This window comes from Alosa pseudoharengus, unplaced genomic scaffold (genome assembly GCF_046254945.1).
Source record: "Alosa pseudoharengus isolate Yale_2024_CS ecotype anadromous, Long Island Sound unplaced genomic scaffold, YU_APseudo_1.1 YU_APseudo_1.1_scf_5, whole genome shotgun sequence".
Taxonomy (NCBI): Eukaryota; Metazoa; Chordata; class Actinopteri; order Clupeiformes; family Clupeidae; genus Alosa; species Alosa pseudoharengus.
In genome coordinates, this window is record NW_027468837.1 from 1,318,143 (window position 1) to 1,345,931 (window position 27,789).

The 27,789-nt window shown below is 40.2% G+C and overlaps 1 protein-coding gene across 1 annotated transcript in view; it reads left to right on the forward strand.

Annotated features, from left to right (window-relative positions):
* The window catches only part of dock3 (dedicator of cytokinesis 3), an 835,931-nt gene that overhangs the window by 392,208 nt on the left and 415,934 nt on the right, over positions 1-27,789 (forward strand). Inside the window, 3 exon segments of the mRNA XM_076267926.1 lie at positions 17,909-18,036; positions 20,053-20,199; positions 21,851-21,949. Coding sequence (XP_076124041.1) covers positions 17,909-18,036; positions 20,053-20,199; positions 21,851-21,949 — 374 coding nt within the window.

Genomic DNA, 27,789 nt, shown 5'->3' on the forward strand with positions numbered 1-27,789 from the left:
GTCTCATTGAGAAGTGGTGGCGCTAGCCAGGCTAAATAATTAAAACAAATGTTTGCAAATCATTAATGTTACAATATAATGTTTTAAAATCCATCCAATGGGCAACAATACCCATGCAATGAAATAAAACAGTTAGACATTTATTTATTTGGCAGTTTATTTTTTTAACAGATAGCTAGAAAAAGCTTGTGATACTTCCATGAAGGCAGGCAGATTCCACCGTCCGTTTTGGGGGTCACCCCTGTGAATAAAAAAAAAAAGTGCATTAATCACTGTTATTTACAGAACTTTATATCAAGACTTTCATGAACCATTATCATTGAATGATGTTGACAAACATTAAAAATCCACCAGGAGACAAAATATTAGCGCAACACACTCGGAAACCATGACCACCTATGGAGTTGTTGACTGTCTGATAATGCTACAACCAAAAACATCCAGTAATGTTAAGTTACATGGCTATAATATGAAGCTACCCTGAATTAATAAGATGTTGTTTGCCATTATTATTACCGTACGTGTGGCTTGTGAAGAGACTAAAATTACTTCAACTGTGTTAGCTAATATTAGCTGACAAACGTTAGCTGCAACCATAGGCTACAGCCACCACGAAGCATATTTAATTAGCATAGCTTCTAGATAGCTAATGTTAACCAGCTTGGTATGCTCATTTTAGTTCGTTGTAAAAGTTTGTTTTGTTTCTGTCAGCAGTTCATACCCAGTGAACAAAGAACTATGTTTTTAGGAGTCTGTCTTTGTGTATATTTAACATTAACAGTAATTGTAAGTTAATGTTAGCTAACGTTAGTTAGCATGAATGACACAATTGTTAACCTGCTTGAGGCTGAACAAAATTGGTAGGCAGAATATCCATTCATATCATGAAGGGTACGTCTCTGGGTGGACTTTTAAAATCCATCGGGATAAAAATAAAAAAAAGTTAAAGATACATACCTTACGAAATCGCCTGATTTCCATTGCATGTTGACAGCTGCTGGACTGGACGGTTGGAAGAAGAAATTACCATTACCTTTGGTAGTTGCAATTACCCATATTGATACTCCTAGACAAAGTACATCTGCTTATGTTATGATGATAGAAAGGTGAAACAGCTTTTATAAAAACAATTCACAAACTCTCCACAACAGAGCACAAAAGAGGCCTTGTACCTCCAGGCAAGGAGAAAACTAGCAACCTCCTTCGGTTGGCTACAAACCTGGTCTGAGGAGCAGTAGCACACAGGTTCTGAAAATCAGTAGCACTAATCACCCCCCCATATAAGGAAGAACCATTTTAGGGAGAGCATACACCCCTCTAGTGGCCATCATTAGTGACCAAGGGCCAGATGTATGTAGATTTGGCCAAATTACATGTTAACATAGAACCCATTCATTGATAACACCTTCACAATTCTTGCATCCATTGAAATTGTGAGTTCTTGGAGAGTTTCTGCTTTAATGTCTTCGCAGGATGTCAGAATAGCCTCTCAGAGCTGCTGCTTGGATGCTTCCACCCTCATACTTCTTTTGCTTGATGATGCTCCAAAGGTTCTCAATAGGATTGAGGTCAGGGGAAGATGGGGGCCACACCATGAGTTTCTCTCCTTTTATGCCCATAGCAGCCAATGACCCCGAGTTATTCTTTGCAGCATGAGATGGTGCATTGTCATGCATGAAGATGATTTTGCTACGGAAGGCACGGTTCTTCTTTTTGTACCACAGAAGAAAGTGGTCAGTCAGAAACTCTACATACTTTGCCGATGTCATTTTCACACCGTCAGGGACCCTAAAGGGGCCTACTAGCTCTCTCCCCATGATTCCAAAACATGACTCCGCCACCTCCTTGTAAACCAAACGGTTTGAAAATTAGTCTTCCTGTATTCCTGAGCCCACTGCAACCGTTTCTGCTTGTGAGCATTGTTTAGGGGTGGCCGAATAGTAGGTTTATGCGCACTTGCAAACTTCTTGAGGATCCTACACCTTGAGGTTCGTGGGACTTCAGAGGCACCAGCGGCTTCAAATACCTGTTTGCTGCTTTGCAATGGCATTTCAGCAGCTGCTTTCTTAATCATATGAATTTGTCTGGCAGAAACCTTCCTTATAATGCCTTTATCTGCACGAACCCGCCTGTGCTCTGAATCAGCGACAAATTTCTTCACAGTACGATGATCATGCATACGTTTTTGGGAAATACCCAATGTTTTCATACCTTGTCCAAGGTAGTGCACAATTTCACACTTTTCACATTCCCCAGGAAGCCTAACTGAACTACAAGCACTCATTAATGTAAAATGTTGGCATTAATTAGGATTTTAAAATTAAAATGATCATTGTTTCATGTTACACTCTTATATCAAAGGTCCTGTTCTTCATTTGGACATTTTCAATAATCACTATTTTGCAAATGTTACCAGCACATCATTAGGCTACTTGTTCGCACGTAAATCAGCATTTTACATATTTCCATGTCAGATGTCCCGCAAATTGACAGCATAGGCTAGCATCATACATTTAAATAAATGTGCTAGCCGTTTGTGCATAACATATTCCCTGCTCCAGCAGACAGGGACAGATCCCCTGACACCAGCACCTTCTCTGTCCCCGTCACGTGGTTGTATGAGACCTCAGCACAGACAGACTCCTGCAGAGCAAAGTAGCGAACTAGGGTTGCAGCCCATACAGGAATATATGATCCACTTGATGGGTGATTGAACCGATTAGCGCAAATGTACGACGGAGTATTAGGGCCACACATGAAGAAAAACATATTTTTGCCATGACGAGATTAAACTCGACATGTCGACTTTAAAATCGCCATGTCGACATTAAACTCGACATTTTGGGAATAAAGTTGATATGTCAAATTTTTTTTTTTTTTTGCGAACACTCAAACAGAAAAACAGAACAGAAAAAATCGCCCCTGATTTAGGATGTTGTGAAATAGCGAAGTAGTTGGATGTTTACCATAGGTTAAACTACACATATTTAGTTTTATTTTGTCCCCTATGCCTGTCTCATTCATCAGGACCATGAGGGAGGAATTACACATTGTCGTCAACCTTTTCTCCCCAATTGGAATCACTATTTTCTAATAGGCTACTCTAATAGAGAAACACTTAAGGATAAGAAAATAAACCACATCCAGCATGAATTTGAGCTTTTACTTTAAAAGAAATATATGAACAATGTCTAACAAATTTTTAAATTTAAAATTTTAAAATGAACTTGTTCAGTTCATAGTTCATAATTCAAAATGTTGAACTAAGTTCACAGTTCCAAAAAATGAACTACCGTAAAACTTCAAATAATAGCCGAGTCCCAAAGAGAAGCCTGTCTCTTTTAAACGCCTGGAATGGCTACAGGTTTGGGTTAAAGGCCGGTCTCCAGTAGAGGCCTGGTCTGTTTTTTAGTTTCGGGTTGTATTTAATCTTCTAAAACCCGTCAGATCGTCTGTTTAAAGCCCAATTCACACCAAAGATTCGCAATGACATGAAATCGTTACAGAAAGGAGATTACAGCGGTGTGAATTAGATGTTGCTCGTCGTTGCAAGCCGTCGCAAAGCATTCACCATGTCTGGTCACAGTTGCAAGGTTTTAGAATGTTGCATCAAGTTGCTGGTTAATAGAATGTTGCAGCTCATCTCGTCGCAAATCTTGGGTGTGATTTGGGCTTAAGTATGACGCAGACTGCGCACGTTATGATTAGATGGCATTAAAAGACTGCGGTGGGGAAAAGCTAGAGTTCCAAATTGTATAACTTTTTTTCAATATGAACTATGCCTATATTTCCGACTTGGTCATCGTTCAATTCATCCCTTGTGTTTAAAATCTGCGGATAGGCCGATGGTAAGCTTGTTTTTATGCTGGCAACAAAACCAGAAGAGTTTGCGAACGTTATAGGCCTACTTTATTCTAAATGCCATGGCGATAAAGAGAAAGAAGTCAGAAAAGGAATTTACCTTAGACCAGGCTATATCAGAGGCTGTCTACGGGCATTCTCTGGCATTCACTGCGCGCAGTTTTTATTGATGAGTCGGAGTGGCAAGTGCTGCACATAGTTGCTGTGGAATGTGGCTGCCCAGGGCATTATAAAGCTTCTCACTCTTAGACCTACTCATACAAGGCGCTGAAATTGCGTATTTAGCTGTCTAAATTCGAATCATATGCTGGGGGAGAAATTGTCAGACATCCATGATTATTTTGTTATTCAGCACCCCTGGTCAAAAATATGTTCCCGCGCGCCTGGAAGCAGGCTATGATTTGAAATGTAGACTGTTGTCAAATTTGGCAAATACAAAACGGGAGAAACGATATGGTTCATGCCCTCTCATGCTGTTTCATTCGTGCCGAAAAGGAGGGAGAATGAAACATTACGCACATTCCACTTTTGCATAAATAATTCCTGAACGGTTTTGGTCAGGGCTGATAATGCAACTGTATTTGACAAAGGACCGATATCTATTTGCTAGTGACAAAATATAAGCTTTCAGTGTGATACGATCTCTTTGTAAATTACGTTTAATTAAAACGTGTTTCATCTATTCTGGCTATCCCCGCTATTTGGATCTTACTGTATCTCACTCAATGAACAACATCTCAACACTAAATGAATGATGATCCGTAATTGTCATCAGATAGCCTAGTCATATAGGTAGACATTCAGCGTGTTAATTTGATAATATTTTCCATCTTTGCAGAGGAAATGTTTTGTGTAAAGGGAATTAAAGGCATGTCTCATATAGACGCCTGTCTCTAATACTAGCCGGTGCAGTTTGGCGATTTGGAAAAATAAAAGCCCGGGGAGTTTTACGGTAGTTCATAGTTCTTTTTTTCCATATGTTGCTGCAAGCTATTATTTTTCAAAATTATTGCCACAGCCCATATGGAACCACGGACAGCAATTATTTTATCAGTTTTAACACTGAAACTATGTGTCAGATTTCATCTTCATATCCAATTTTGAATCCTTATCCAAACAGGTTTTACATTAGCATTGAGGGGACAGCATTTCCCCCATTGTTGCTTTAATTATCATGATATCATTATTATCACAATTATTATTGTTATGCTTTATTGTTATGTTACTCTGAGGCCGACACACCAGCTAACCAAAGGCATGGGCCTGTAACCATTCCAGCAGACATGCCACCACTTCATCCACTCATGCATAAAATGGACACAGGCACCCCAACATGGGATGAGGTTGTCAACATAGTAAAGCGGGCAAGGACGGCTTCAGCTCCAGGGCCCAATGGCATCCCATACAGGTTGTATAAGAACACGCCTGGTGCCTTGAAGTATCTCTGACACCAAATGAAGCTGGCATGGAAAAAGGTGATCATACCAAGGGTGTGGAGAAGAGCTGGAGGAATACTCATCCTAAAGGAGAAAAACTCATCAACCATCAACCAGTTTAGACAGATAAGCCTGCTGAATGTTGAAGGGAAAATCTTCTTCAGCGTTTTGGCCCAAAGACTGTCTGCATTCCTGCTGAAAAATGAGTTTGTTGACACCTCAATACAAAAGGCTGGAGTTGGTGGTTTCTCTGGATGTCTCGAACATGCAAGCATCATCTGGCACCAACTACAGTCCTCCAAGAGGGAAAAGACGGATCTGCATGTGGTGTTCCTGGACTTAGCCAATGCCTTTGGATCAGTGCCTCATAGGATTCTGTGGACTGCCTTTGCCTTCTTTCAAGTCCCTGACAACATCACAAACCTCGTCCAGGCCTACTTCCGCGACATCCAATTCTGTGTGACAATGCATGAGAGCACTACAGCCTGGCAGCGGCTGGAACTCGGAATAATGGCAGGATGCACCACATCTCCTCTGGCATTCACCTTGGCTATGGAGTTGATCATTAGGGCTTCAGCATGGGTCGTTGGAGGGGAGCGTGTGGATGGAGGCCCACGTCTGCCCCCAATCAGGGCATACATGGACGACATGACCACCATAACATCTACGAAACCATGCACAAGATGGCTGTTGGAAAAGCTTCAAAGTAACATATCCTGGGCAGGAATGAAGATCAAACCCTGCAAGTCAAGGAGCATCTCAGTCGTCAAAGGCCAAATCACCAATGACACTTTCACCATCAATGATGAGCCAATCCCAACAATCCTACAGACACCAATTAAAAGTCTCGGACGCTGGTACAATGCCACTCTCAATGACACAGAGCAAATAGAACAGCTCAGACAGGACACCATCAGTGGCCTGAAACAAATCAACAACACTGGCCTCCCAGGGAAACTAAAGCTGTGGTGCTTTCAATTTGGATTGTTGCCCCGCCTCATGTGGCCGATCACCATCTATGAGGTCACTTCATCACATATCAGCCGACTGGAAAGACTGGTGAATGCTCAAGTAAGGAGGTGGCTTGGGCTGCCAAGATGCATGAGCAGTGTAGGGCTGTATGTTGATGGCCCACTCTCCTTGCCAATCTCAAGCTTGACTGAAGAGTACAAGTGTGCAAAGTCGCGACTGGAGATGACCCTGTCTGAGTCTCGGGACCCTTTGGTACGCTGTGCTGCCCCAGCCTTGAGAACTGTCAAGAAGTGGACACCAAAAGCAGCTGTAGCAGATGCAAGGGATGCTCTCAGACATCGAGACATAGTTGGCCAAGTGCAACAGGGTAGGGGGGGTTTGGTCTTGGAGTGATGGCTCCTACCTGGGGGAAAGCTTCTCCAGTAGAGCGCCGGTGCATGGTGGTGGAGGAGATTCGAAGGCAAGAAGAAGCAGCCAGGTGTGCCGCAGGGACGGTGGATGAAATGGAATGGAATTGCCAAGAAGAAAATCTCCTGGAGCGAGTTATGGAACATGGAGTCTAACAGGATGAGCTTCATCATAAAAGCCACTTATGACATTCTGCCTATGCCAGCAAACCTACATCTGTGGCTTGGTGAGGACCCGGCATGTTCCTTGTGCTCAGCCCCAGCAGGCCTCAAGCACATTCTTGTGGGCTGCAAGACCTCCCTTTCTCAAGGCCGATACACCTGGCGCCACAATCAAGTGCTGCGTTGTCTGGCCTCAGCCATAGAAGAGAAAAGAACTGCCACAAATGCTGCTCCACTTAATGCGCATCCAGAAGTCCAAACCTCAACAGCCTTCATCCGGGAGGGTGAAAGACAACCAACCAGAGCCCCCCCCCCCACAATTTCAAGCCTCATTGGTGCTGCCAGGGACTGGCAATTGCAGGTAGACCTTGACAAGAGCCTAGTGTTTCCATCTAACATTGCTCTGTCAAGCTTGCGCCCAGACCTGGTTTTGTGGTCCAACTCCTGTCGCCGTGTTTACATCATCGAGCTCACGGTGCCCTGGGAGGAAGCCATTGATGAGGCCTATGAAAGGAAAAGGTTGCGGTACTCTGACCTTGCAGCCCAGGCAGAAGAGCGGGGATGGACAGTGCTGGTACGTCCAGTGGAGGTGGGCTGTAGGGGGTTTGTGGCTTACTCCACCATAAGGCTCCTGAAAGAGGTGGGCGTCAGAGGGCAAGCTCAGAGGAGAACCATCAAAGAGCTTGCCACCACAGCTGAGAGAAGTAGTCACTGGCTGTGGCTTCGAAGAAAGGAAATGGCATGGGGGGCAAAGTGACCACTCAGTTCCTATGCGACACACACCCAGGTCTGATCAGCCTGTGGTGGGCCTGCCACAGATAAGGGTATCTTGTGTTAAATGGCCGAAACACCCAAAGATACTGGGGTACACAACTGACGATGTGTCGCGTAGAGTAACATCACTGAGTAGTCCAAACAGGGTCCACTAATTACAATACCAATTTTATTGGTGCCATTGTTTTGGAATGTTTCCCTAATGCACTGGTAGGGAAATGGAAACAAATATTGACATGCTTTTTAATGAAATTTCATTCGAATGCCTGAATGTAAGGATTCAGGAAAAACAATACCAGCTTTGGTGTATGGTAAATGGCGGAGTAGATAGGCGTAAATCACTGATCTGGAGATCTTTAACAGGAAGACTAATTATGCTACAATAGCTTTTGGCCACATTATATTCAAATTTGACTATACAATACTCAATGCTAGACAGTGTATTATGTCTCTGCTTTTATAGAAAGTTGCAAGAATCCACGTCGTTCTATTCAATGTTGTTACATAATTAAATAGCCTTCCAACAGGTTGAAGCGGCGCTTTGCTACCGTTAGTGAGTGAGTTTCTCTCGCGCATGACTCGACGCGTGCATGCATTGAATGAACGCTCATACCACTTAATTGTATGCCTCTTTGATGACACCAAATTAGCAAGTATTTCCTCCTGATTGCAGAAACGTTTTTTTTCTTTTTCTGTCTGTAGGCCTACGCAGTTCCTTGATCAATTGGCATAATTTCACTCTGTGGCTCCGCAGACCAGAAGTGTCCGTGTTGCGGACGGGTGCCAGTCGGCGGCCCATAGTTTGAGAAACGCTGGACATATTAAGGCCTGTTTACAGTATGTTTTAGCTGGGGTTTCACCTGGAAGGCTCTATAGAAATCTGGCAACCTATTAAACAAAGTTAAACTGAGAGATCGTGCCGTTCACAGACACTAGAACGAACAAGTTCACAGTAACGTTCATCAGGCAGTATACAGTACGTTCAGTTCATGTTCGCTCAAAATATGAACGAGTTCATGAACTATCGTTCAATGAACGCGTTCAGGCACAACACTGATCGGCTGATATTCCAAACAGGCAGGCAAAACCTTTCTCCAGTCTCTTGCCTTCTGGATCATTTACTGTCGGTGCTGAATCCTCCTGAAATATGTATCCAGGACCCTATGTCTATGTTGCGCAAAACTATGGTGTTCTACATCTACAAAAACTTTTCGTCCTCGATAAAGACGAGGTGATCTGCTGCTGCCTTACTCTTGCTAGACATAAGGAACGCCTTCACCTCACCTAGTAGCGCACAGAAGCGGTCCAAGGCTTTACCTTTGCTTATCCAGTGCACGCCGTTGTGCAGCAGCAGGTCATCATGGGTGGCGTCCTCTGAATCTGCCACAAGCTGTCAGAAAAGTCGATGCCGGGTGCTTGATGTACCCCTGACAAAATTGATGATACGCATCACTCTATCCATAACCCCCTTCAGCACTGAGCTTTGCGCAAAGGAAACTCTGGCCTGCCATGCTTTGTCTCGTGGTGCCGTCTGATATATTCTTTGCAAACAGCGACAGCTTCTTTGCAAATAAGACACACCGGTTTCACATTTTTGAAGCCAGGTAAAATGAACGCAAAACTCTCTTTCCTTGACCTTTTGACTGACATTTTATCCCAGCGAAATCTTAGCTAACTTCACTCTGCACGCTAATTAGCCTACTTGAAAGACAAATATTGTAACATTGTATCTATCATTTGTGATGAGGTGTTACATGGAATTAAAGGCCCCGTGTTGAAAAGAAGCTGATCACTGCCAAAAACATTGTAAGCTGCACATTTATTATTCACAACATTGAAATGGGAGGTGAGACAGAGTTCATTAAGAGTATTTAATTCGTAGCCTATCCATAGGCCTTCTACGTGTAGCTGCGTTAGGATTCCACCCACCGGAGCGGCATTTAATTAGCTTTTGGCCCGCCATCTACTGGTAAAAAAAAGGCCCGCGGCCTAAGCTACTTGCCGACCCCTGCTATAGAGTTTTGTTAGCATGGGTTTCCTCCGTAGAAGAGACTAGCATTTAACTTCACAGCCTGCGATTAAAATCCTTAAATTCATGGACTTGTCTTGGCTTTATTTTTGAGACAAAGAAACTCTTGCCGCATTGTTTTCAGAAGCTTTGGGCCAGAGTGCCAGCAATCTAGATCGTATTCTGTTATAGCTATGGACACATACTGTAGCTCGTTTTAAAGGTGAGACTTTAAGCTCTCTGTGGGTACAAACCATTTATTTTTTATATGCCTGTTTCTGAGAAATCCCAAGCTAAACAGTGGCTAGTTTTCATCAAAATCCCTGTTTTTTTTTTTTCTAGAAAAAATAGCGTCTTTCATGAAATTTGAAATGTTGCCTGTAAAGTTTCCGGGAAGTGACCTAGCGAGACCTGGCGAGACTGCGACCTAGTGATAAACCCACGAAAATAAATGGCCTGGTTTTGACCTGATGTGCATGCGTCACTGATTCGACCCAAAGCGGCAACCATCAAAAGCCGAGTTATAATAAAATGTCCAGATAAAATGTCCAGATCATGCATTTTCATGAGTTTTCGATCGTCATGTATTTCAGTTCTATTCATCATAAAGTTCCCAAAATCACACATAAGGTGTGTTAGTGTCTATTTTCATAATAAAAAAAAAAAGCTAAAAATGCAGCTGCCAGTCTTTGATAAGACGTGAAATATTCACTATAATTTTGTTTCTTTCTATTACACCTGCTAGGGAATCTGTATTATGTGGCTAACCTGCTGCCTAGCAGGCAGAGCCGGACAGTAACGGAGTACATTTACTTGAGTACAGTACTTGAGTACAATTTTGAGGGATCTGTACTTTACTCGAGTATCATTTTTGGGGAGTACTCATGACTTTACTCAACTACATTTGAGAGACAAATATTGTACTCTTTACTCCGCTACATTTCTATCCATAACCGTGAGTACTCGTACTACTTCTAAAAAAAAAGGAAAAAAGAAAAATCTTGGAAACCCTCAATTTGTTGTTTCCCTCTCAAACGTGATTGGATTGTGCAGGCGCCACTGATTGGGACAGCCTATCAGCAATCACCTTCAGCTTTCCGCCAAAGTCAACTCCATGGTCAGATTTAGATAAGAGACGAAACCATGGATGAAACAATGGATGAAGACGCAGCCGGGCCATCCCGGGAATGTGCCAACCCGTGGACCCACCTCCCCAGACTATTTCAATTTTCTGAACAAGTTAATGATAGTTTTCGCTTCAAGTGTTTCAATTACAAAATAGTATTTTGTATTTGAAATACGTATTTTAAATACATGTATTAGAAATACTGCCCATCCCTGGCAACATGGTAAAAAGATGAAAATGACTTGATTTTACTTTTAATTCCTTTTACATTCTCCAACGTATTAACATTAACATTTTTCATAACTCCATGTAGGACATTTCTGTACATAAATGTAAGCACTGTGGCAGTAGTAATGCAATATTTAGAAAATGTACTCTTGATACTCAAGTACTTTTAAAAACAAGTACTTCAGTACTTTTACTAGTAGACATCTGACTACTTTTATTTGTACTTGAGTAAAATTTAGCAAAGGGTATCTGTACTTTTACTCAAGTAATGAAGCTGTGTACTCTGTCCGCCTCTGCTAGCAGGTAAAACACGTTTAAATTAGTGCTGTCAAACGATTAGTAACACTTTCTATGAAGGTTGTATTTATAACGCCCTATGAATGCATTCATAATGTTTTATAAGGTGTCTATAAAGCATTTTAATGCTCATTATTACCATCTATATGTATTCACAAGTCGTCATAACCAACTTCATGAGGCATTATGACAGCTAATTATGAATGATTATAATTTTAATCTGAATAATGCATTATAAATATGTCAAGATCTGCCTACTCACTTGTCAGTTTTATGATGCATCATAACTACTTTGCTTTGCTAAATGCGTATAGTGATGCATAAAGAGTCTTGATTTCTACTGTAGTCCTATTTATATCTATAGCTATATGTAATAAAGTTATATAATAATTTATACATCTCCGTACAGCACACAATTATAAACAGCTATGGAATATCATAAGTGTTATTTGTCAGCTCTAAGTAAAGTGACAAGAATATGACCCTATTATTAACAGATCACTGAGTAATTACAGGGTGCAATGAACTAAGTACCGACTAAGTAAGACATTATGAAAGATCGTTCGAATCAAAATAGACCTTTGGTTTAAATGAAAATAAAGTGAACTAAATGCATTCCTTTTGTCTTTACTGTCCAGGCTCTCATTTCATTGTAGGATAATAGGGTCATATTCTTGTCACTTTACTTAGAGCTGACAAATAACACTTATGATATTCCATAGCTGTTTATAATTGTGTGCTATAGGGAGATGTATAAATTATTATACATTTATTACATATACTTATAGCTATAGATATATAGGACTACAGTAGAAGTCAAAACTCTTTATGCATCACTATACACATTTAGCAAAGCAAAGTAGTTATGATGCATCATAAAACTGACAAGTGAGTAGGCAGATCTTGACATATTTATAATGCATTATTCAGATTAAAATTATAATCATTCATAATTAGCTGTCATAATGCCTCATGAAGTTGGTTATGACGACTTGTGAATACATATAGATGGTAATAATGAGCATTACAATGCTTTATAGACACCTTATAAAACATTATGAATGCATTCATAGGGCGTTATAAATACAACCTTCATAGAAAGTGTTACCGAATAAGTAATCATGATTAATAACATTAATGTCATAGTTAACTTGCAATTAATCACAATTAATCACACATTTTATCTATTCTAAATGTCCCTTGATTTCTTTTTGTCCCATTATTTTTTCTCATTTTAATGCTCTTATCAATATGGAAAAGAAATAAAAAACTTTGGGAAAAAATACTTTGTCACAGAAACAGCCCCTTCAAGGGATCAAAACAGGGCGATACAAAATAAAATTACAAAGTGCACATGTAAGGTAAACTAGGACTCAGCCTATAGTGCAGTTAAACCATGGCTTAATACTTTTCTCAAGTTTGCTTTGAACATAGCAGTCAGGCTACTATTCTTTATTCACCAGAACCCAGCCTCTTATTTCAGAAAGAATGAACAGTAACGGTTACCAATAAAAGATAAGGCTACTACTACTTTGCTTTGAGCCATTTACTCAAACAGACAAGCCTGTTGACATTTTCAGACAACAAGGAAGCTCGCTTCTTTTGCACAACATACCCAGACAGTGAAAACAACCTTTCAGAGGGTACTGATGTGGCCGGTGTTGCCAAGTACTTGCGTGCAAGGCGGGCCATTTCACTGTGTGCCCCTTCATGTGTAGACCACCATTCCTGGGGACAGTCATCCATGCTAATAAGAGGCTCTGCCTTGTAGCACTCCAGATATTGCTCAATACTGTCCTCCTCTTCATCAGACGAAGACTCGTGTGCAAGCATGAGAGTTCGAGGTCCCACTCTCTAGTAACTTGCATAAAGTGCTCTGCAACAGCGTCAGCGAAGTCCCTCTCTTCTGTCTTTACAACAGTCAAAGCATGCGACTGAAGTTTCCACTGTGGATCAAAGTAATGGGCTGTGACCCCGAGATAGTTGTGATTACTAATGGACGTCCAGTAATCACCAGTGAGCGCGACTACTTTTGTTTTCTCCAATGCCTGCTGTAACTTAGCCTTCTCCGTTTCGTGCAATTTCTGTATGTGGCTTGTAATGGTGGCTCTCGAAGGCAATTCGTAGGTCCAGTCGTTGGCTGCAATGCGAATAATATTCGCGAGACCCTCGTCCTCCACAACGTTAACAGGCCTACATGCAGTAGCCACCCATTTAGCTATGGCTGCAGTACGTTTATTCTTAGTTGTGGTATCCATGCGCTTCTGTCTGAAATCATCCATTGTTGCCTGGCTTTGACGAGGGGGCGGAAAGTTCAGTTCACAACGACAAAACACACAGATCACTTTGGTCTTGTCAATGGAACTATTTGGCAACTACATTCAGAATACTATTGGCATGCATTTCGACGTCTCATGCTAGCCACACACTCAAAACGTAATGTATTTTAATGGCCCAATTGTGTGTGCAGCGTGCCTGATGTTTTGTTTCCGGTCTAGCTAGATCTGGAGTGGTGTTGTAGTTTTTCTAACGTTACTAGTTGTTGCAACAGCATGTGAAAAAAACTACAAAGTGTGCACGCGATACAAAAATTGATGCCGTTAAAATGGGTTTACGTTAACGTCGTTAATAACACATTTAACTGACAGCTCTAATTTAAATGGCTATAGCCTACATTTATTAGCTAGAAATGATGCCACATGTCTACATGCAATGCTATTGCAACCACTTTGAAAGTTTGTTTAGATCCAGTGACAATGCTGTCCTGGAAATGGAAAGACACACTATTGGGCCCTAGTAATAAGTTCCACTTTTCCGATCTGCTGAACTCCTTCTCAAATATTAAAAAAAAACTCTCTGAAACTCGACATGGGCTTGCCTGCCTCAGCTGCCTGTGAGTGGCTTTTCAGTTGTGCTGGATTACTGTTCACTGCAAAGCAAGCAAGGATGAGCGCAATTAACTTAAAATAATCTACTGCTCAAACTTAGGGCCACTCCAGCGATTTTTCACATTGATCTCCATTTCTCGAGGTCACTGATACTGTCTGTACGAGAACAACCGGTTTTACCTATCTTGAGTTGCTGCAGCCAACAGCCAAGGCAGTCAGTACAACACTCTAGGGCAGGGGTGTCCAAACTACGGCCCGTGGGCCAACTGCGGCCCGCCACGCACTTTAATCCGGCCTGCCGTGCATTTAATTAATTAGGTTATCATAGGCCGCTCGCTATTTTTTTCCAGCATAGATGACGTTGTGATTAACTTTAGGCTACTGCAAACTGCTTTACACTGTTCTTAGAGAGTGTTTACCATGTCAATGTCAAAACAGCTTGTTACATCAAAATACATAGTATCTCCATTGCAGCAGATCTAACTACGTTATGCTACTCCATTTAATTGGGAACGCATTTGAGCATGCACGAGAGGGAGAGAGTGCGACAGGTTCCAGCTGGCTTGTTATTGTTGATAATTGATATCTCCTTTTTATAAGAAACTTTTAAAAGGAAATCGCAATGGCAACAGTAGTTCCCACTGACCATTTATAAACTGTGAGCCATAGGCACAGCACTAGCCATAGGCTAGTGGAGCTGGCAAAAGAGTCTTAAAGGAACACGCCACCCAATGTCAGTAGTAATATATGTTCTTACCTTAACTTTCACGAGTTGAGTCATACCTCTCCCGTGTCTGTACGTGGACTCAAACACTCTGGTGCGCGGCGCGAATGTGTTAGCATGTTGCTATGATAGCGGGCTCAGACGTAGCCATAGAGGGAGGAAGATAGCAGTAATCCAAAAACATCCACGTTTTCCCTACTTAAATACAGTTGCACGAGTAGTTGATAAAAATGTGTAAGGTCACACAACATGAAATGTGCCGATTTTTCAAGCGGATAAACAGGAGAACTACAATGTGTGGCACAATAGCACTTGGGAGTACTTCGACCTAGCGTAGTAATATTATTTAACACCTAATTGTAGATCCCAGCCATGCTTTCCGCCGTTTGCAGCAAAGCGGAATTCTATGAAACATGAAATCACTATAATACTTCTGCTTGTTATCACAACCCTTCACAATGCATGTTATAACCATGATTGTTTACAATCTACTTTACCACTACCTGCTAGAGATGCGCGGATGGGCTATTATTTCAACCGTAACCGCATAGCAAAACTTATCATCCATCCGCCATCCATCCGCACCAACGTTTTTTGACCAATTTTCAAATCCGCACCCGCCCGCCATCCGCTGGTTGTTTTAATGTATATGGGTGACGCGGTGCTGCTGACGTGAGGCTAGAAAGCTCTTGCCTGTTCTAGAAAGACTGATCCAATGCAGCAAATATATTAAAAGGCCAAAGTCCTACATTGGCTATGTTGTAGCCTATCCCCAGAATATCAGCAGCAAACTCTCCAAATAAAACGCAGCCTGTAGCCTACAATTGTATCATTGTAATAAAAAACGCAATTTAGCACATCATTTCAACATGCTGCTATTTAGCCTACTAATTAATGCCTATTGTACTTTATTTTTTGCAAAAAGAAAGAAATCCTTAATAAAATAACAAGTCATTCACATTATAGGCTACTTTACGCACTGTAACCCACCGCACAGCAGTGCAACGTGCATGTTTACATTTTTAGTAACAACTTGCTTGCTTGCCTTACACATCTAAGTTTTCCGACTATTTTTCTTACCTTCTTTTTTCCGCTGTGGATGTTACTGAGCTTGTAGAAGTTTTAGCTCTTACGTTCTGAACATCTAGCACTGCCATTGCCCGATGTCAGTTCTGAGTCATCACACCATAATCTGTCTCCCTTTTAAATGCCTATTCCCTGAATGGTAGGCTAAAATGACTATGTGTTTTATATATAATATCGAAACAAAATAACCCAGTCAGTCTCATCTACGAGATGTTTAGGCCTCCTCCAATACTGGCAGCTGGGCTCATAGGTTGCAGATTTGCTTAGTGGCCTACCAAGGCTCTGCAACGAGACGCGACATGGGAGATGAATCATCGGTCAACTTGCACTGTAGCCTATTCTACTTTCTTATTGCACACTGGAGAGAAAAACATGCTGGTAGGCTACGATAGGCTACTTAATTTAAACTTTGTTACCTTTAGTGTGTGTGTGTGTGTGTGTGTGTGTGTGCGTGCGTGAGGGGTTGCTCAGTGAAACATCGGAATACACCAATTCCGCAACACCGTCTGATAGATAAACAAAGCAGCATGCATAGAAGCAACTAGGCCAAACTGCCTGATGAAAATTTGACTATTTCAAAGTGTGCTCGTTTTTTTCGGATGTAGGTAACACAATTTAACAATGTATAGGCTATATTTTTTTCATTTGATTGGTTCAACCGCCACCCGCCCGAATTTAATTAAAATATTATATTTCTTCACGTCATCCGCCCGATCCGCGGTTTAACCGCGGAGTCCGCGGCTGTAACCGCGAACCGCGCATCTCTACTACCTGCTACTTCAGGGCAGGTTGTCTCTATTTACGGAAATTACTGTATGTGTGCCTCGGAGGGGGAGGGGGAGGCTGAGGGGTCGGCTGAATCCACTGTGGTGGATAGGATCTACAATTAGATGTTAATTCATATTACTACGCTAGGTCGAAGTACTCCCAAGTGCTATTGCAACATGAAATAAAAAGCATGCTGCGCTATGCAGCAACCAGTGGGAGATTCAATGTTGCGCTATGCAGCAACCGACGGGAGATAGAATATTGCGTCGTGCAGCATCCGGCGCGAATGGGTTAAACCATGTTAAATTCAAAAGCATCTAGCTAGTGACATGAAGTTTTAGGGGGGAAAAGAGAACAAACTCTGTGTTATCTACCTGATTCCACAGTCAATGTTCAGTATTATAGGCCTATAATTTAGCCTGTAATATTCAACATTTTTGAATCCATAAAAATTAACCAAAACAGACCCTAGTATCGCATTGAATTGCATTGCTACAAATTATCGAATAGCTACAAAAGTATCGAAAATAATGAAATTGTTGGCTTAAAGAATCAATATTGTATCGAATTGTGATGAAACTTGTGATTTACACCCCTAAATGGCATCCTTATAATTACTGTTGTTTTGGGAAGTATTTCTCATGCAAGCATCTTGCAACCATACTGAGTAATGCAATGAAATCATTGTAATAGTTTGCAATTTTACATTAGTAAAGTAGTCCACGAGTTTGCATCCCTGATACTAGACGGCTTGTAGTCCAGTGTCTTTTGCTGGTGGCAGAAGTGTATCAACAGTTATATTTTACAGATGTAACGGGTATAACGTCCACACAGAGACACATACACGCTGAAGAATGCTATTAAAAATCATCTCATTAATTCCAAATGGAGACACCAGGGCAATTTGTTTGGTACACTATTTGACAATCTGTCTGCTTACAATAAACATTCCGTCTCCGTCGTTTCTGTGGCTTAGATAAAGAGATCTTTTAAGGGGGGGGGGGACTTCAACATGGGTTTTTGTTCCCTGTGGCACACAGCAAACAGTTTGGGAAACACTGCCCTAAAAGATCAAAAATAAATTAATGGAGGTCTGTATTTAACAGCTTTGATGTCTTTCATATTTTGCTCTCTGAAATGTTGAAACCATGTCTGCTATCAACTCCCCCAGAATCACGTAGAATCTTACTTCCTGTGGTTCTACACCATATCCACCTGCATCTTAGACAGCAGAAAGAGCTACTCATCTGTTCCGGCATTCTCAGTAGAATTTTCTCCATCATCAAGACCAGCTCACTGGTAAATCCTCAAAAAGGACACACACACACACACACACACACACACACACACACACACACACACGTAGGACTGTTACTCTATAAGGGTATAATAATAAATTAAGAGGTTGCAATCTTTACATTGACTAAATTATGCATTGCATAAAATCCATTGTCTTTATTGAATGAATGCATCATTGAATTTCAAATAGTTCAAATAGATAATCTGCTATACACAGGTTAAAGAGTCAAAGTGACATTTGTACGAGCAGTGCAGCCAGAAATATGCAGGTGCGGGAGAGTGTCTTTCTCTTAAAGCCCCCCTGTGTAAGAAATTCTCCCATCTAGTGGTTAGGACCAACTTCTCAAGCGCTGCCTCGTTTAGAACTATGGGAGCTGTCTCGCATCAAAACTGACACTAGTTCTGGACTCCTAGCACGTCGAAGCATAAACTTCTCTCAGAAAGCGTAACTCTCGCCAAAATACACCCTTAGGGTGTTTTTGTGAATGTACACGAGTCAAACTTTCGTTTAAAAGCATAATTACGTCTGAAGTGCCACTTAAGCTTGTTCATGTTGTCGTTTTTGGGTCAAATGGAGTTTTGAATGGGAACTATTTTTTGATACATGATCACGTCAAAATCACTATTTTTAAAACACTAAGAAGGCTCGACACAACATGAAACTTTGATCAAAGTATCATCAGTGTCTCTACACTGATGAAACTCTACACACATGAACTTGAGCATTGAGAACATGTTCGTGTACACAGTTTTCACTAAAAGAAAGGTTTTGAACAACTCACTTGGGTTTTCTGCTCGCTGCCATCATGCCAGTCAAGGAGTGAGTTGCCAGGACTTTTACGGGCTTTTCCCAAATCACGGAAGTAACGTTGATGCAGCGGTAGATAGTAGCAGATAGTAGCATCCATCAGGCAAGTGTTATTTAAATAAACTCCTGGTGTACTTACAAACTTTTCAATGCCTCGTTTTATGAGTAAAGAACATAGTTGTACTACTGTAGAAGTTTCGTACCATTCAGGGCATTATAAGTGGGGTAATTTACGAGATACTAAGTTGGTTCCATTACGCCTGCAGAAAGTCATTCGTTTCTGACAGCGCCACTCGCCCAGGGTTCGACCAAGGGAAAACAGGTTCTGGGAGGGTGTTTGGCCTGGGGTCATGGTGCAAAGGACCCTAGGGTGAAATTACTCCGAACCATCGCTTTAAATAAATATACAGTATATTTACTTCCTGTATTACTGGTAATGTATGTTTTTTTTTATTTCATTCTTATTGACTGTAGCATTTGTTTATATATATTTTGACAAATTTTGGATATACATTTAGAGAGGATTTTCAAAGACTGTTCACTACTATATAATCTATATTACTATACTATATCACTATATTTTACATAATTTCATAGAACTGATCCTTCAACAAAAATGGAATGTTTGGCATGGGCACAAAAGGGTTAACCAATCATATCAAATTGAAGCTTATGTTGTCAGCATTACGGGGAAGATTTCTGAAATAAAATCAGTCATTGGACAGCTGAGATATTAGACGATTGGTCATCGTTACAATAATTAGAACGGTCGGGAGAGACTTTTTTTAACATAGAGCCCTGTTGATCAAGGTCAAGGTCACCAATGCGTGAAGGCATCTTCTCACAAAGTCTGGTTATATCCAGGGTACTGAGCTAAAATGCATTAGCCAATTGGAATGCACCCCTAAAAAACTCAGCCATGTGTGGGTTTTGTTCCAGAATTGCAAGTAAAAAGTCAGGCAGCAAAGCGCTGTAACTGCAAAGCTGTCAGTAAAGACAAAAGTTTCATAGCTGACAAAGAAGCAGAGGCATTTGTAAACAAAAGGAGACATTATCCAAAAGTAAAATATATATATATTGTACACAATTTAAAAAAATAATCTGTTTGCAAGTTTTAAGTTTAACTTAAATTGATAACTTCAATTTCACATTATCCAATCTTGATGTTTTATCCATAAATTCTCAGATTATCTCTCTCTTTTTGTCAGGAGTGTTCAGTGTTGGAGGATGTGGAGATGATGGTAGAGAGCCTGCTGGACATACTCTTGCAGACACTACTGTCTATCATGATCAAGTCTCAGTCTCAGGAGGCGGTAAGAGGCCAACGCTGTCCCCAGTGCACGGCTGAGATCACTGTTAGTAACTAACAATATGTTTTTTCCTCTTCAAACTCTACTCTCAATGTATCTCTTTATCTTCCTCTTCTTTTAGATTCCTTAGATCCATTTGGTTCCCTCATTGTTTTTTCTAAGTCCCTGAATCTCTTTGTGTGTTGTGTGTGAGTGTGTCTGTCTGTCTGTGTGTGTATGTCAGTTTCTCGTGTGATTGAAGTGTCCTTGTGTGTGTGTGTGTCTGTCTGTCTGTGTGTGTATGTCAGTTTCTCGTTTGATTGAAGTGTTCTTGACAGCCTTCAACAGCTGTTTTTGCATATCCATGTAGATGGAATTATTTTGCAATACGAAGGAGGATTTTTTTTTTTTTTTTAAATACCAGACTACGTATAGACATGGTCTGCGGTTACCAATTAGGGCTGAAGGCAAGGCAAGTTTATTTATATAACACAGTTTGTTCAAAGAGGCTTTTCAAATTGCTTTACATATGAGAGCAAAACAATAGTGATGAATAGTAAATAAGGCCCAAATTCGCCCATTCACACACAAATCCTTTTTTACACGTTTCCAGTGAAGCGCTTTTGAATTACATGCATTCTGCCATTACCACTTCTGTCACACCCACTGTGTGTAAGTTTGAAATCAAGGTGGCCTTATGAAAAAGGTATGATTTATTTAAAATAAAACCAGACTGATCCACAATCTCTCAATTTATGAAAACATAACACTTTCTTATTAACCATATGAATGCAATTTAAATCCACAAAGAACATAAATCAGTCTTTGATTTTGAAATCATAAGCACGGTGAACTGTTTACTGTAGCTCACTTCCGCTTCACTTTTACTCAGAGGTTTGTTTATAAAGATTTGCATAAGGTGTTTAGATTCATGATCTAAAACTCACTGTTGAGAAAGAATGTTTCAATGTCTTAACTAAGATCACTGTGTAACCTATTATTCATGTTTCGATAATTGCAAACACATGGCCTTTGAGGACTGAAAATGGCATCAGCTATGAGCATCATTTCTGTCTTCAGATGTCAGATTAACTGGAAATATGAAAGAGGCTCATAATATACATTTACAAATTGATGAAGGAAGCATTTTACGCTTCTCCTCCCATGTTATTACGTGAAACACCAAGTTTGAAACGGAAAAGTGCAACTTGCCATTCCCGCTCCTGTGACAGGCAGTCTGTGGTTTTACCAAAGTGCGGCCTGTTTTTACACTGCAAAAACTGGTTATCTAATAACATCTAACCAAGTGTTATTAATCTTATATCAAAATATTGTTTTCATTGTTTTATTAAGAGAACTAGCGCTTTCAAGTAAAACTCATTTGACTTAATTTAAGAAAAGTTTGCTAGGTAAGTCTTTTCATACTTAAAATAATGCAAAATCGTTTTTTTGATCTTAATATAAGATTATAAAGATAATAACGATTGGTACATCTAGCCCTCTGAGTTGGCATGAAATGGTGTACATATCTTTCTGAGATGAATTTCAGCTGTTTTAATGTCACTATTGTAATTGGGTATTTTGCATCTGTTAACCACTGTAGTAGTTTTTACATTACATTTAGCAGACACTTCTTGACCAAAGTAGTAGTTGTATGATGACAGAGAAAAATAATCTGATCTAGCACACAATAATCTGACCACTTTTCCATTGGCAGGGTGAATATGTGTCTTGTCTCCTTTCGCTGCTCAGACAGATGTCAAATATCCACTTCCAGCAAATACTGGAGAACTTCCAGAGCAGGGAGGAGTTGAAGGTGAGATGGCACTGTTGAGTTGAGTTTTTCGTCAGGTCCTTCAGTGAGTCCAAATGCAAAACACAGCCATCATTGATCAAATAATGTAGTAGGCTATCCAAATGATGGAAATGCTTTTTAAAGTTCTTTGCAACAATTATTTTTGTTTAGTTTTTTGTTAAGTTTTTGTAAGTTCTCTAAGTTTATCCAACATAGCAGAAACAGTATAAATGTATTTCCTTTCATCATTTTGTTATAGGTGACACAATTTTGTCAGTAAGTAGTGCGTCTCTTAACCCTTTGCAGACTGCGCCAAACATTCAATTTTTTCATACTCGATGGCTTATGGCACGAAAAGGCTTATTGTATGATTACGCTACATGACAGAGATACAATTTACCCACCATTGTAATCAGGAGAACTAGCCCTTTAGAATGGTATACATAGTTAGTAAGTTTGAGTATAACACACATTGTTTTTAAACAATACCTTCAAAATTCAACCTCAAAAACATGAAAATATCAATGTGTCAAGATGAATCTTACTTTTCACCTAATATCTATTGTAGATATAGTGTATGAAAGATATACAATGTTGTGTTCTCCTCAGTGAAAAAAAAAAACAGAATCAATTTATCGCTTTTGGTTCAGAAGTTATGATCAATTTACTCATAAATGCAAGTCGCAGTAACAAGTAGAACTTTTAAAGAGTAAAATGTTTTCATTCCCCGGTTTGACATCTGACTCAAAACTCCACAGATATAATGGTCATGTAACAAAAATAAGATGTTTTACCATCAAATCAAAATGCATAGCTAAATATGGGATGTCTTACTATACTCTGAAGAGGCTAAAACAATTGTGGGGAGGAAAGAGAAAAGCTGTACAAACTAGCTGATGGTGACTACTTCTCCGTGTGTTTCATTCTACTATGAAAACAAGAATAGAGACACTGGCACATGCGTTAAAAATCTTTTTTCATTTTATTTAGAAATGTCTTAAACAATTTCATTAAATAACCAGGAACAACAACTTCAGGTAAATAACATAAACAAACGTTTACAAACCATCAGTAACAGTTAGATCTACAAGAATGACTGGCATCAGTATAATAAAGATCAACAAAATACTTGAACATGGTTAATAAAACATCAATTCATATTAACACACACACACACACACACACACACACACACACACACACACACACACACACATATATACTGTATATATATACAATTAAAAATTAAATCAATTAAATAATCTAATTAATTACATACTCTGTGATTAATTCATCTAAATGAAGCACATGCATCCATTTTTGCTATTAACATATTAAAAACAAGTTTGGCAGATGAGTGAATCAATGTAGAGCCAAACCAACATTATAGACTTTAAAGTTCAACGTCTCTCTCTTTTATTATAATTTTCCCTTTGGCTCAGGCATCAGCGTAGTGCCTGGTGTCAGATTTTTAGCATGATTAATGCAAATGACTGAAGTTACCACTCACTGTCAATGACATGTGTTGAGTAGGTTACCCTAACACCAAGCTAATGTGTGGAATACCCCCTATGATTTAGCCTTTTTTTGGCCATTCAAACATGTTGTAGATTTTAATTCACATAATTACTAGGTTGTTGCCTTTTCTATCCAGTAGGTGGCAGTCCAGGATAAGAAATAGAGCAGTTCAAGAAATTAAACTAAACAGTAGGAAAACGAGACATAGCTTACATGTGTGAACGGAAATGTAGTTTGTGAAGTTATTGGAATGGAAGTAAATGTAAGCACCTTCAACATACTTTTGAGTGTGCAACAAATGTAATAAATTTATTAAGAGTGTTTGTCGGTTAGTTAGAGAAGGCTCAGCAAAATGTTAGCAAAGTTAACTTTGACAAGGCTGGCGGCTAGCATTATTATCATCAAGAGGTGTGCTTACTCATAGGGCTACCTCCGGATTGTTTTGCAATGAGGTGCTACTTCAGACTTGAGAACTGCTATGGTAGGCAACAGAAATTCCTTACTGCATAGTAAAATAGTAGATTGATGCTCCTGTCTGGGTGTTCTTTTTAAAACGTAGGCTAAATGTTTCATTCAAAGCAGTGCTTTCTCGTCTGCCTCCTTCAGTCATGATAGCCAGACTGTACTGGGTCAAATGTCACTTTGAAATGCAATTAATCAGCGTTACATTTTTTAACATGTTATTATTTCTGTAATTAATTAATCGAAATTAATTAATGTGGCCAAAACTGAATTCATAGTGTTTGGCTCTAAGCCAAAACTGCACAAGAAAGAGTTGTCCAGTATCGGCCTTGGTGGGCAGCTCTTCCCTGCCAAGCCCTCAGTGACATATTTAGGATGCTGTTTAGACAGCAACCTAGATGGGGGGAGCATGGCTTCAAAGGTCATGAGCAAGGTTAATGGCCGATCCAGATTCCTAGTTAGGAAAGCTCCATTCCTTGATTCAGTGAGCTTCAGACTGCTAGCTAATTCACTGGCTTTATGCTGCTTTGATTATGGCCTAATCTCATGGTATGGTGGTCTTACTAAGGCCCTAAAAGACAAACTACAGGTTTCTCAGAATAGGATAGTCAGTGCTGGAGCTCACATCAAGGGATCATGTGGGTAAGCTCCAGTTCCAACAGCTGGGCTGGTTCGCCCTCGAGGCTAGGGCAGTTCAGCTCCAGCTCAGGGTGGTCCATAATGTTTGCAATCATAAGTCACCAGCATACCTTAAAAATCACTTCACAAGGAGTAGGGATGCCCTGGCTTACCACACCAGAGCTAGTAATGCAGACTTGTACGTGCCTTCAAAACAAACATTAGTAAGTGTACTCTCAAATATACTGTAATGGTGTGGTGATCTGGAATAAATTACCTTTGGAAATTAAGAACTATCATTGTTTCAGGAAAAAGATAAAATCCTGGCTCATGGAGAATTTAAATCCATAGTGACACTAACATGTCTTCCTCCATGTGAGTTGTTGTCTGTTGGTGTTGTCTATGTATGCACATTGCACTTTAATCCTGAAAGGAAGGGTTTAGGGTTCTGCCAATGACAGACAGACATCACTATGGGAAGCAACCATCATGATGCCACGCCCCCACATGCCAGGCACTTATTCCTGCTGTAGGCTAAAACATAAAAAAACCTTTCCCTGGAAATGAAATTGAGCTTAGAACTGATGCATACTGTATGTAGGGTAGCCTACTTTAGAGGCTGTCAGCCAAACAGTGCAAAAATAAAATACTAATTAGTCTATTAGCCTTGTATATGGGTCTAGAGGCATTTCTTAGTAAAAGTTGGGAACAGGACTTTTTATCATAATTAACATGTGCTGAATCCAACTAGCCCTGTTCCCAAGCAGAATTTTGAGTTTTTGACCATCTAATTAGCATAAACAAAATGGCTGCCAAAATGGTTGCCAAAATGGTGATTTTGGGCACTTTCTTTGGACGGGCATCATTATACCATGTAAATAAATTAATATTGTTCACATCTGTGCATCTCAGAAATCTCCCGTGGGCAATAAATAAAAAGTAAAGGCTATGAAAAATATAAAAATGCAAAAAAAAAAGATTATTATGCTAATTAACCTTATTATACTATTGACTATGTTTACGGTCCTCTTTGGCAAAGAGTGTGGCCTGACTTCATTGGTAAACATCTTCGTGGTGGGGAGACACATGTTTGGAGTTTAAAATCATTGGAGTTCCTTTGAACTAATCACGAACAACCGTTAACTAACAAGCTAGCATCATATCCTTGATTCCAAATGGGAAAGATGGCCAGCAGTCACATGTTTCATTTGATTAGATTATCTTAGATTCAACTTCATTGTCATTGTGCAGAGTACTGAAAATATATAAGTGTATGTGCAGTATGAACAGTATAAATATCAGTAGAATATCGCTATGTTTAAGTGTAATAAAGTGTGTACATTTATAAATATAAATAGAATACTATGGGTGGGATAGGGGCAAATTGTTCGCCTCCTTGTACCGGGGGGGGGGGGGGGCGTAGATGGAGGGGTGTGAGAAACTAGTGATGCGTTGAGCAGTTTTCACCATCCTCTGCCGTGCTTTCCAGTCGGAGGCAGAGCAGTTGCCACCATACTGTGACACAGTTGGTGAGGATGCTCTCAATGGTGCAGCGGTTTAGAAGTTCACCAGGATCTGAGGAGAGAGGTTGTGTTCTTTAGTCTCTTCAGGAAGAAGAGATGCTGGTGAGCCTTCTTGATCAAGGTAGAGGTGTTGAGGGTCCAAGAGAGGTCTACAGAGATGTGGACACCCAGAAACATGAACTGGTGACATGCTCCACCTCAGTCCTGTTGATGAGGATGGGGCTTTGTGTGCTAGCTTTTGACTTCCTGAAGTCCACAATGAGGTCTTTGGTCCTCTTGGTGTTGAGAGCCAGGTTATTGTCGGTGCTCCGCGATGTTAGGTGCTGGACCTCCTCCCTGCAGGCTCTGTCATTATTATTGCTGATGACAGCAATCACCGTAGTGTTGTCTGCAAACTTGACAATGGTGTTAGAGCCATGTACAGGTATGCAGTTGTAGGTGAAGAGGGAGTAAAGGAGGGCTCAGCACACGCCAGTGTTCAGGGTGAGGGTTGAGTGAGTAAGGTTATCTAATCTAACAGACTGCGGTCTGTTGGTTAGGAAGTCCAGAATCTAGTTTCAGAGGGAGGTATTGATGTCCAGTTCACTGAGTTTGGTGATCAGTTTGGAGGGGATAATGGTGTTGAATGCTGAACTGAAGTCAATGAACAGCATTCTCACATAGGTGTGGCTATTGTCAAGGAGGGACAGGGCAGAGTGAATTGCCGTAAAGATGGCATCCTCTGTGCTCCTGTTCTGGCAAATTCTCTTGAAGCACTCTATACTGCAAACAAAATCTACCTCTGGGTACAAATAAAGTAACTTGAACTTGCACTAGTTATAAAGTTATTAATCTAGCTATTAATTCACAGGACATTCAATCATTTTACTAACACAAAGGTTATGAAGAAATATGGGTAACACTTTATGGTAAAGGTACATGAATTATCACTTGTTAAACTAAACACAATTAATCTTTCTTGACCCTCAAAAAACATAAGTCTCATTCGTCAAATACCGTGTGCCTGCTCAGTTATAACATTTTAACAATTACATTTTTCAAAGGTTTTTTCAGGTAATTAACATAGGCATAATACTAGATTTTTTTTCTTTTTTTCACAGCCTGTATCCTTGATCTATTGGCCAAGGGAGATTTCTGTGAACAATATGAATTAATTTACATGGTATAATGACATCCGCCCAATGAAAGTGCCCAAAATAGCCATTTTGGCAACCATTTTGTTTATGCTAATTAGATGGTCATAAACTCAAAATTCAGCTTGGGAACAGGGCTAGTTGGATTCAGCACACCTTAATTATGTTAAAAAGTCCTGTTCCCAACTTTTACTAAAAAATGCCTCTAGGAAGCACATATCTCAAAAATATCACCTGTCTATATGTGAGACTACATTGAACGTAAAATATGTAGCCTAATGTTTTAGCCTAGCAGAAAATAGTTATTGTTGTAGGATGTCTGGTCCACATTGGGAGTGTTTTTTGTTATTAAACCTCAGCCGGATGGTGCAGCAAGGCATTCCTAGGTTTCTTAATCAGTCATGGGTGTGTTTTGGGGTGTAACATCATTTAAACCAATGAGAATGACATCTGCCATTCCCTTTACAGCGAGCAGCACAACTTCAAACAGCGCATCTGTATTTTGATAGTCAGCGGCACATTTGAAGGAATCTGCTTGCACGCGAGACTGTATGGAACAGTTATTCCACTAAAACATGCTTTACTAAAACCTAGCAGAGTATAACCT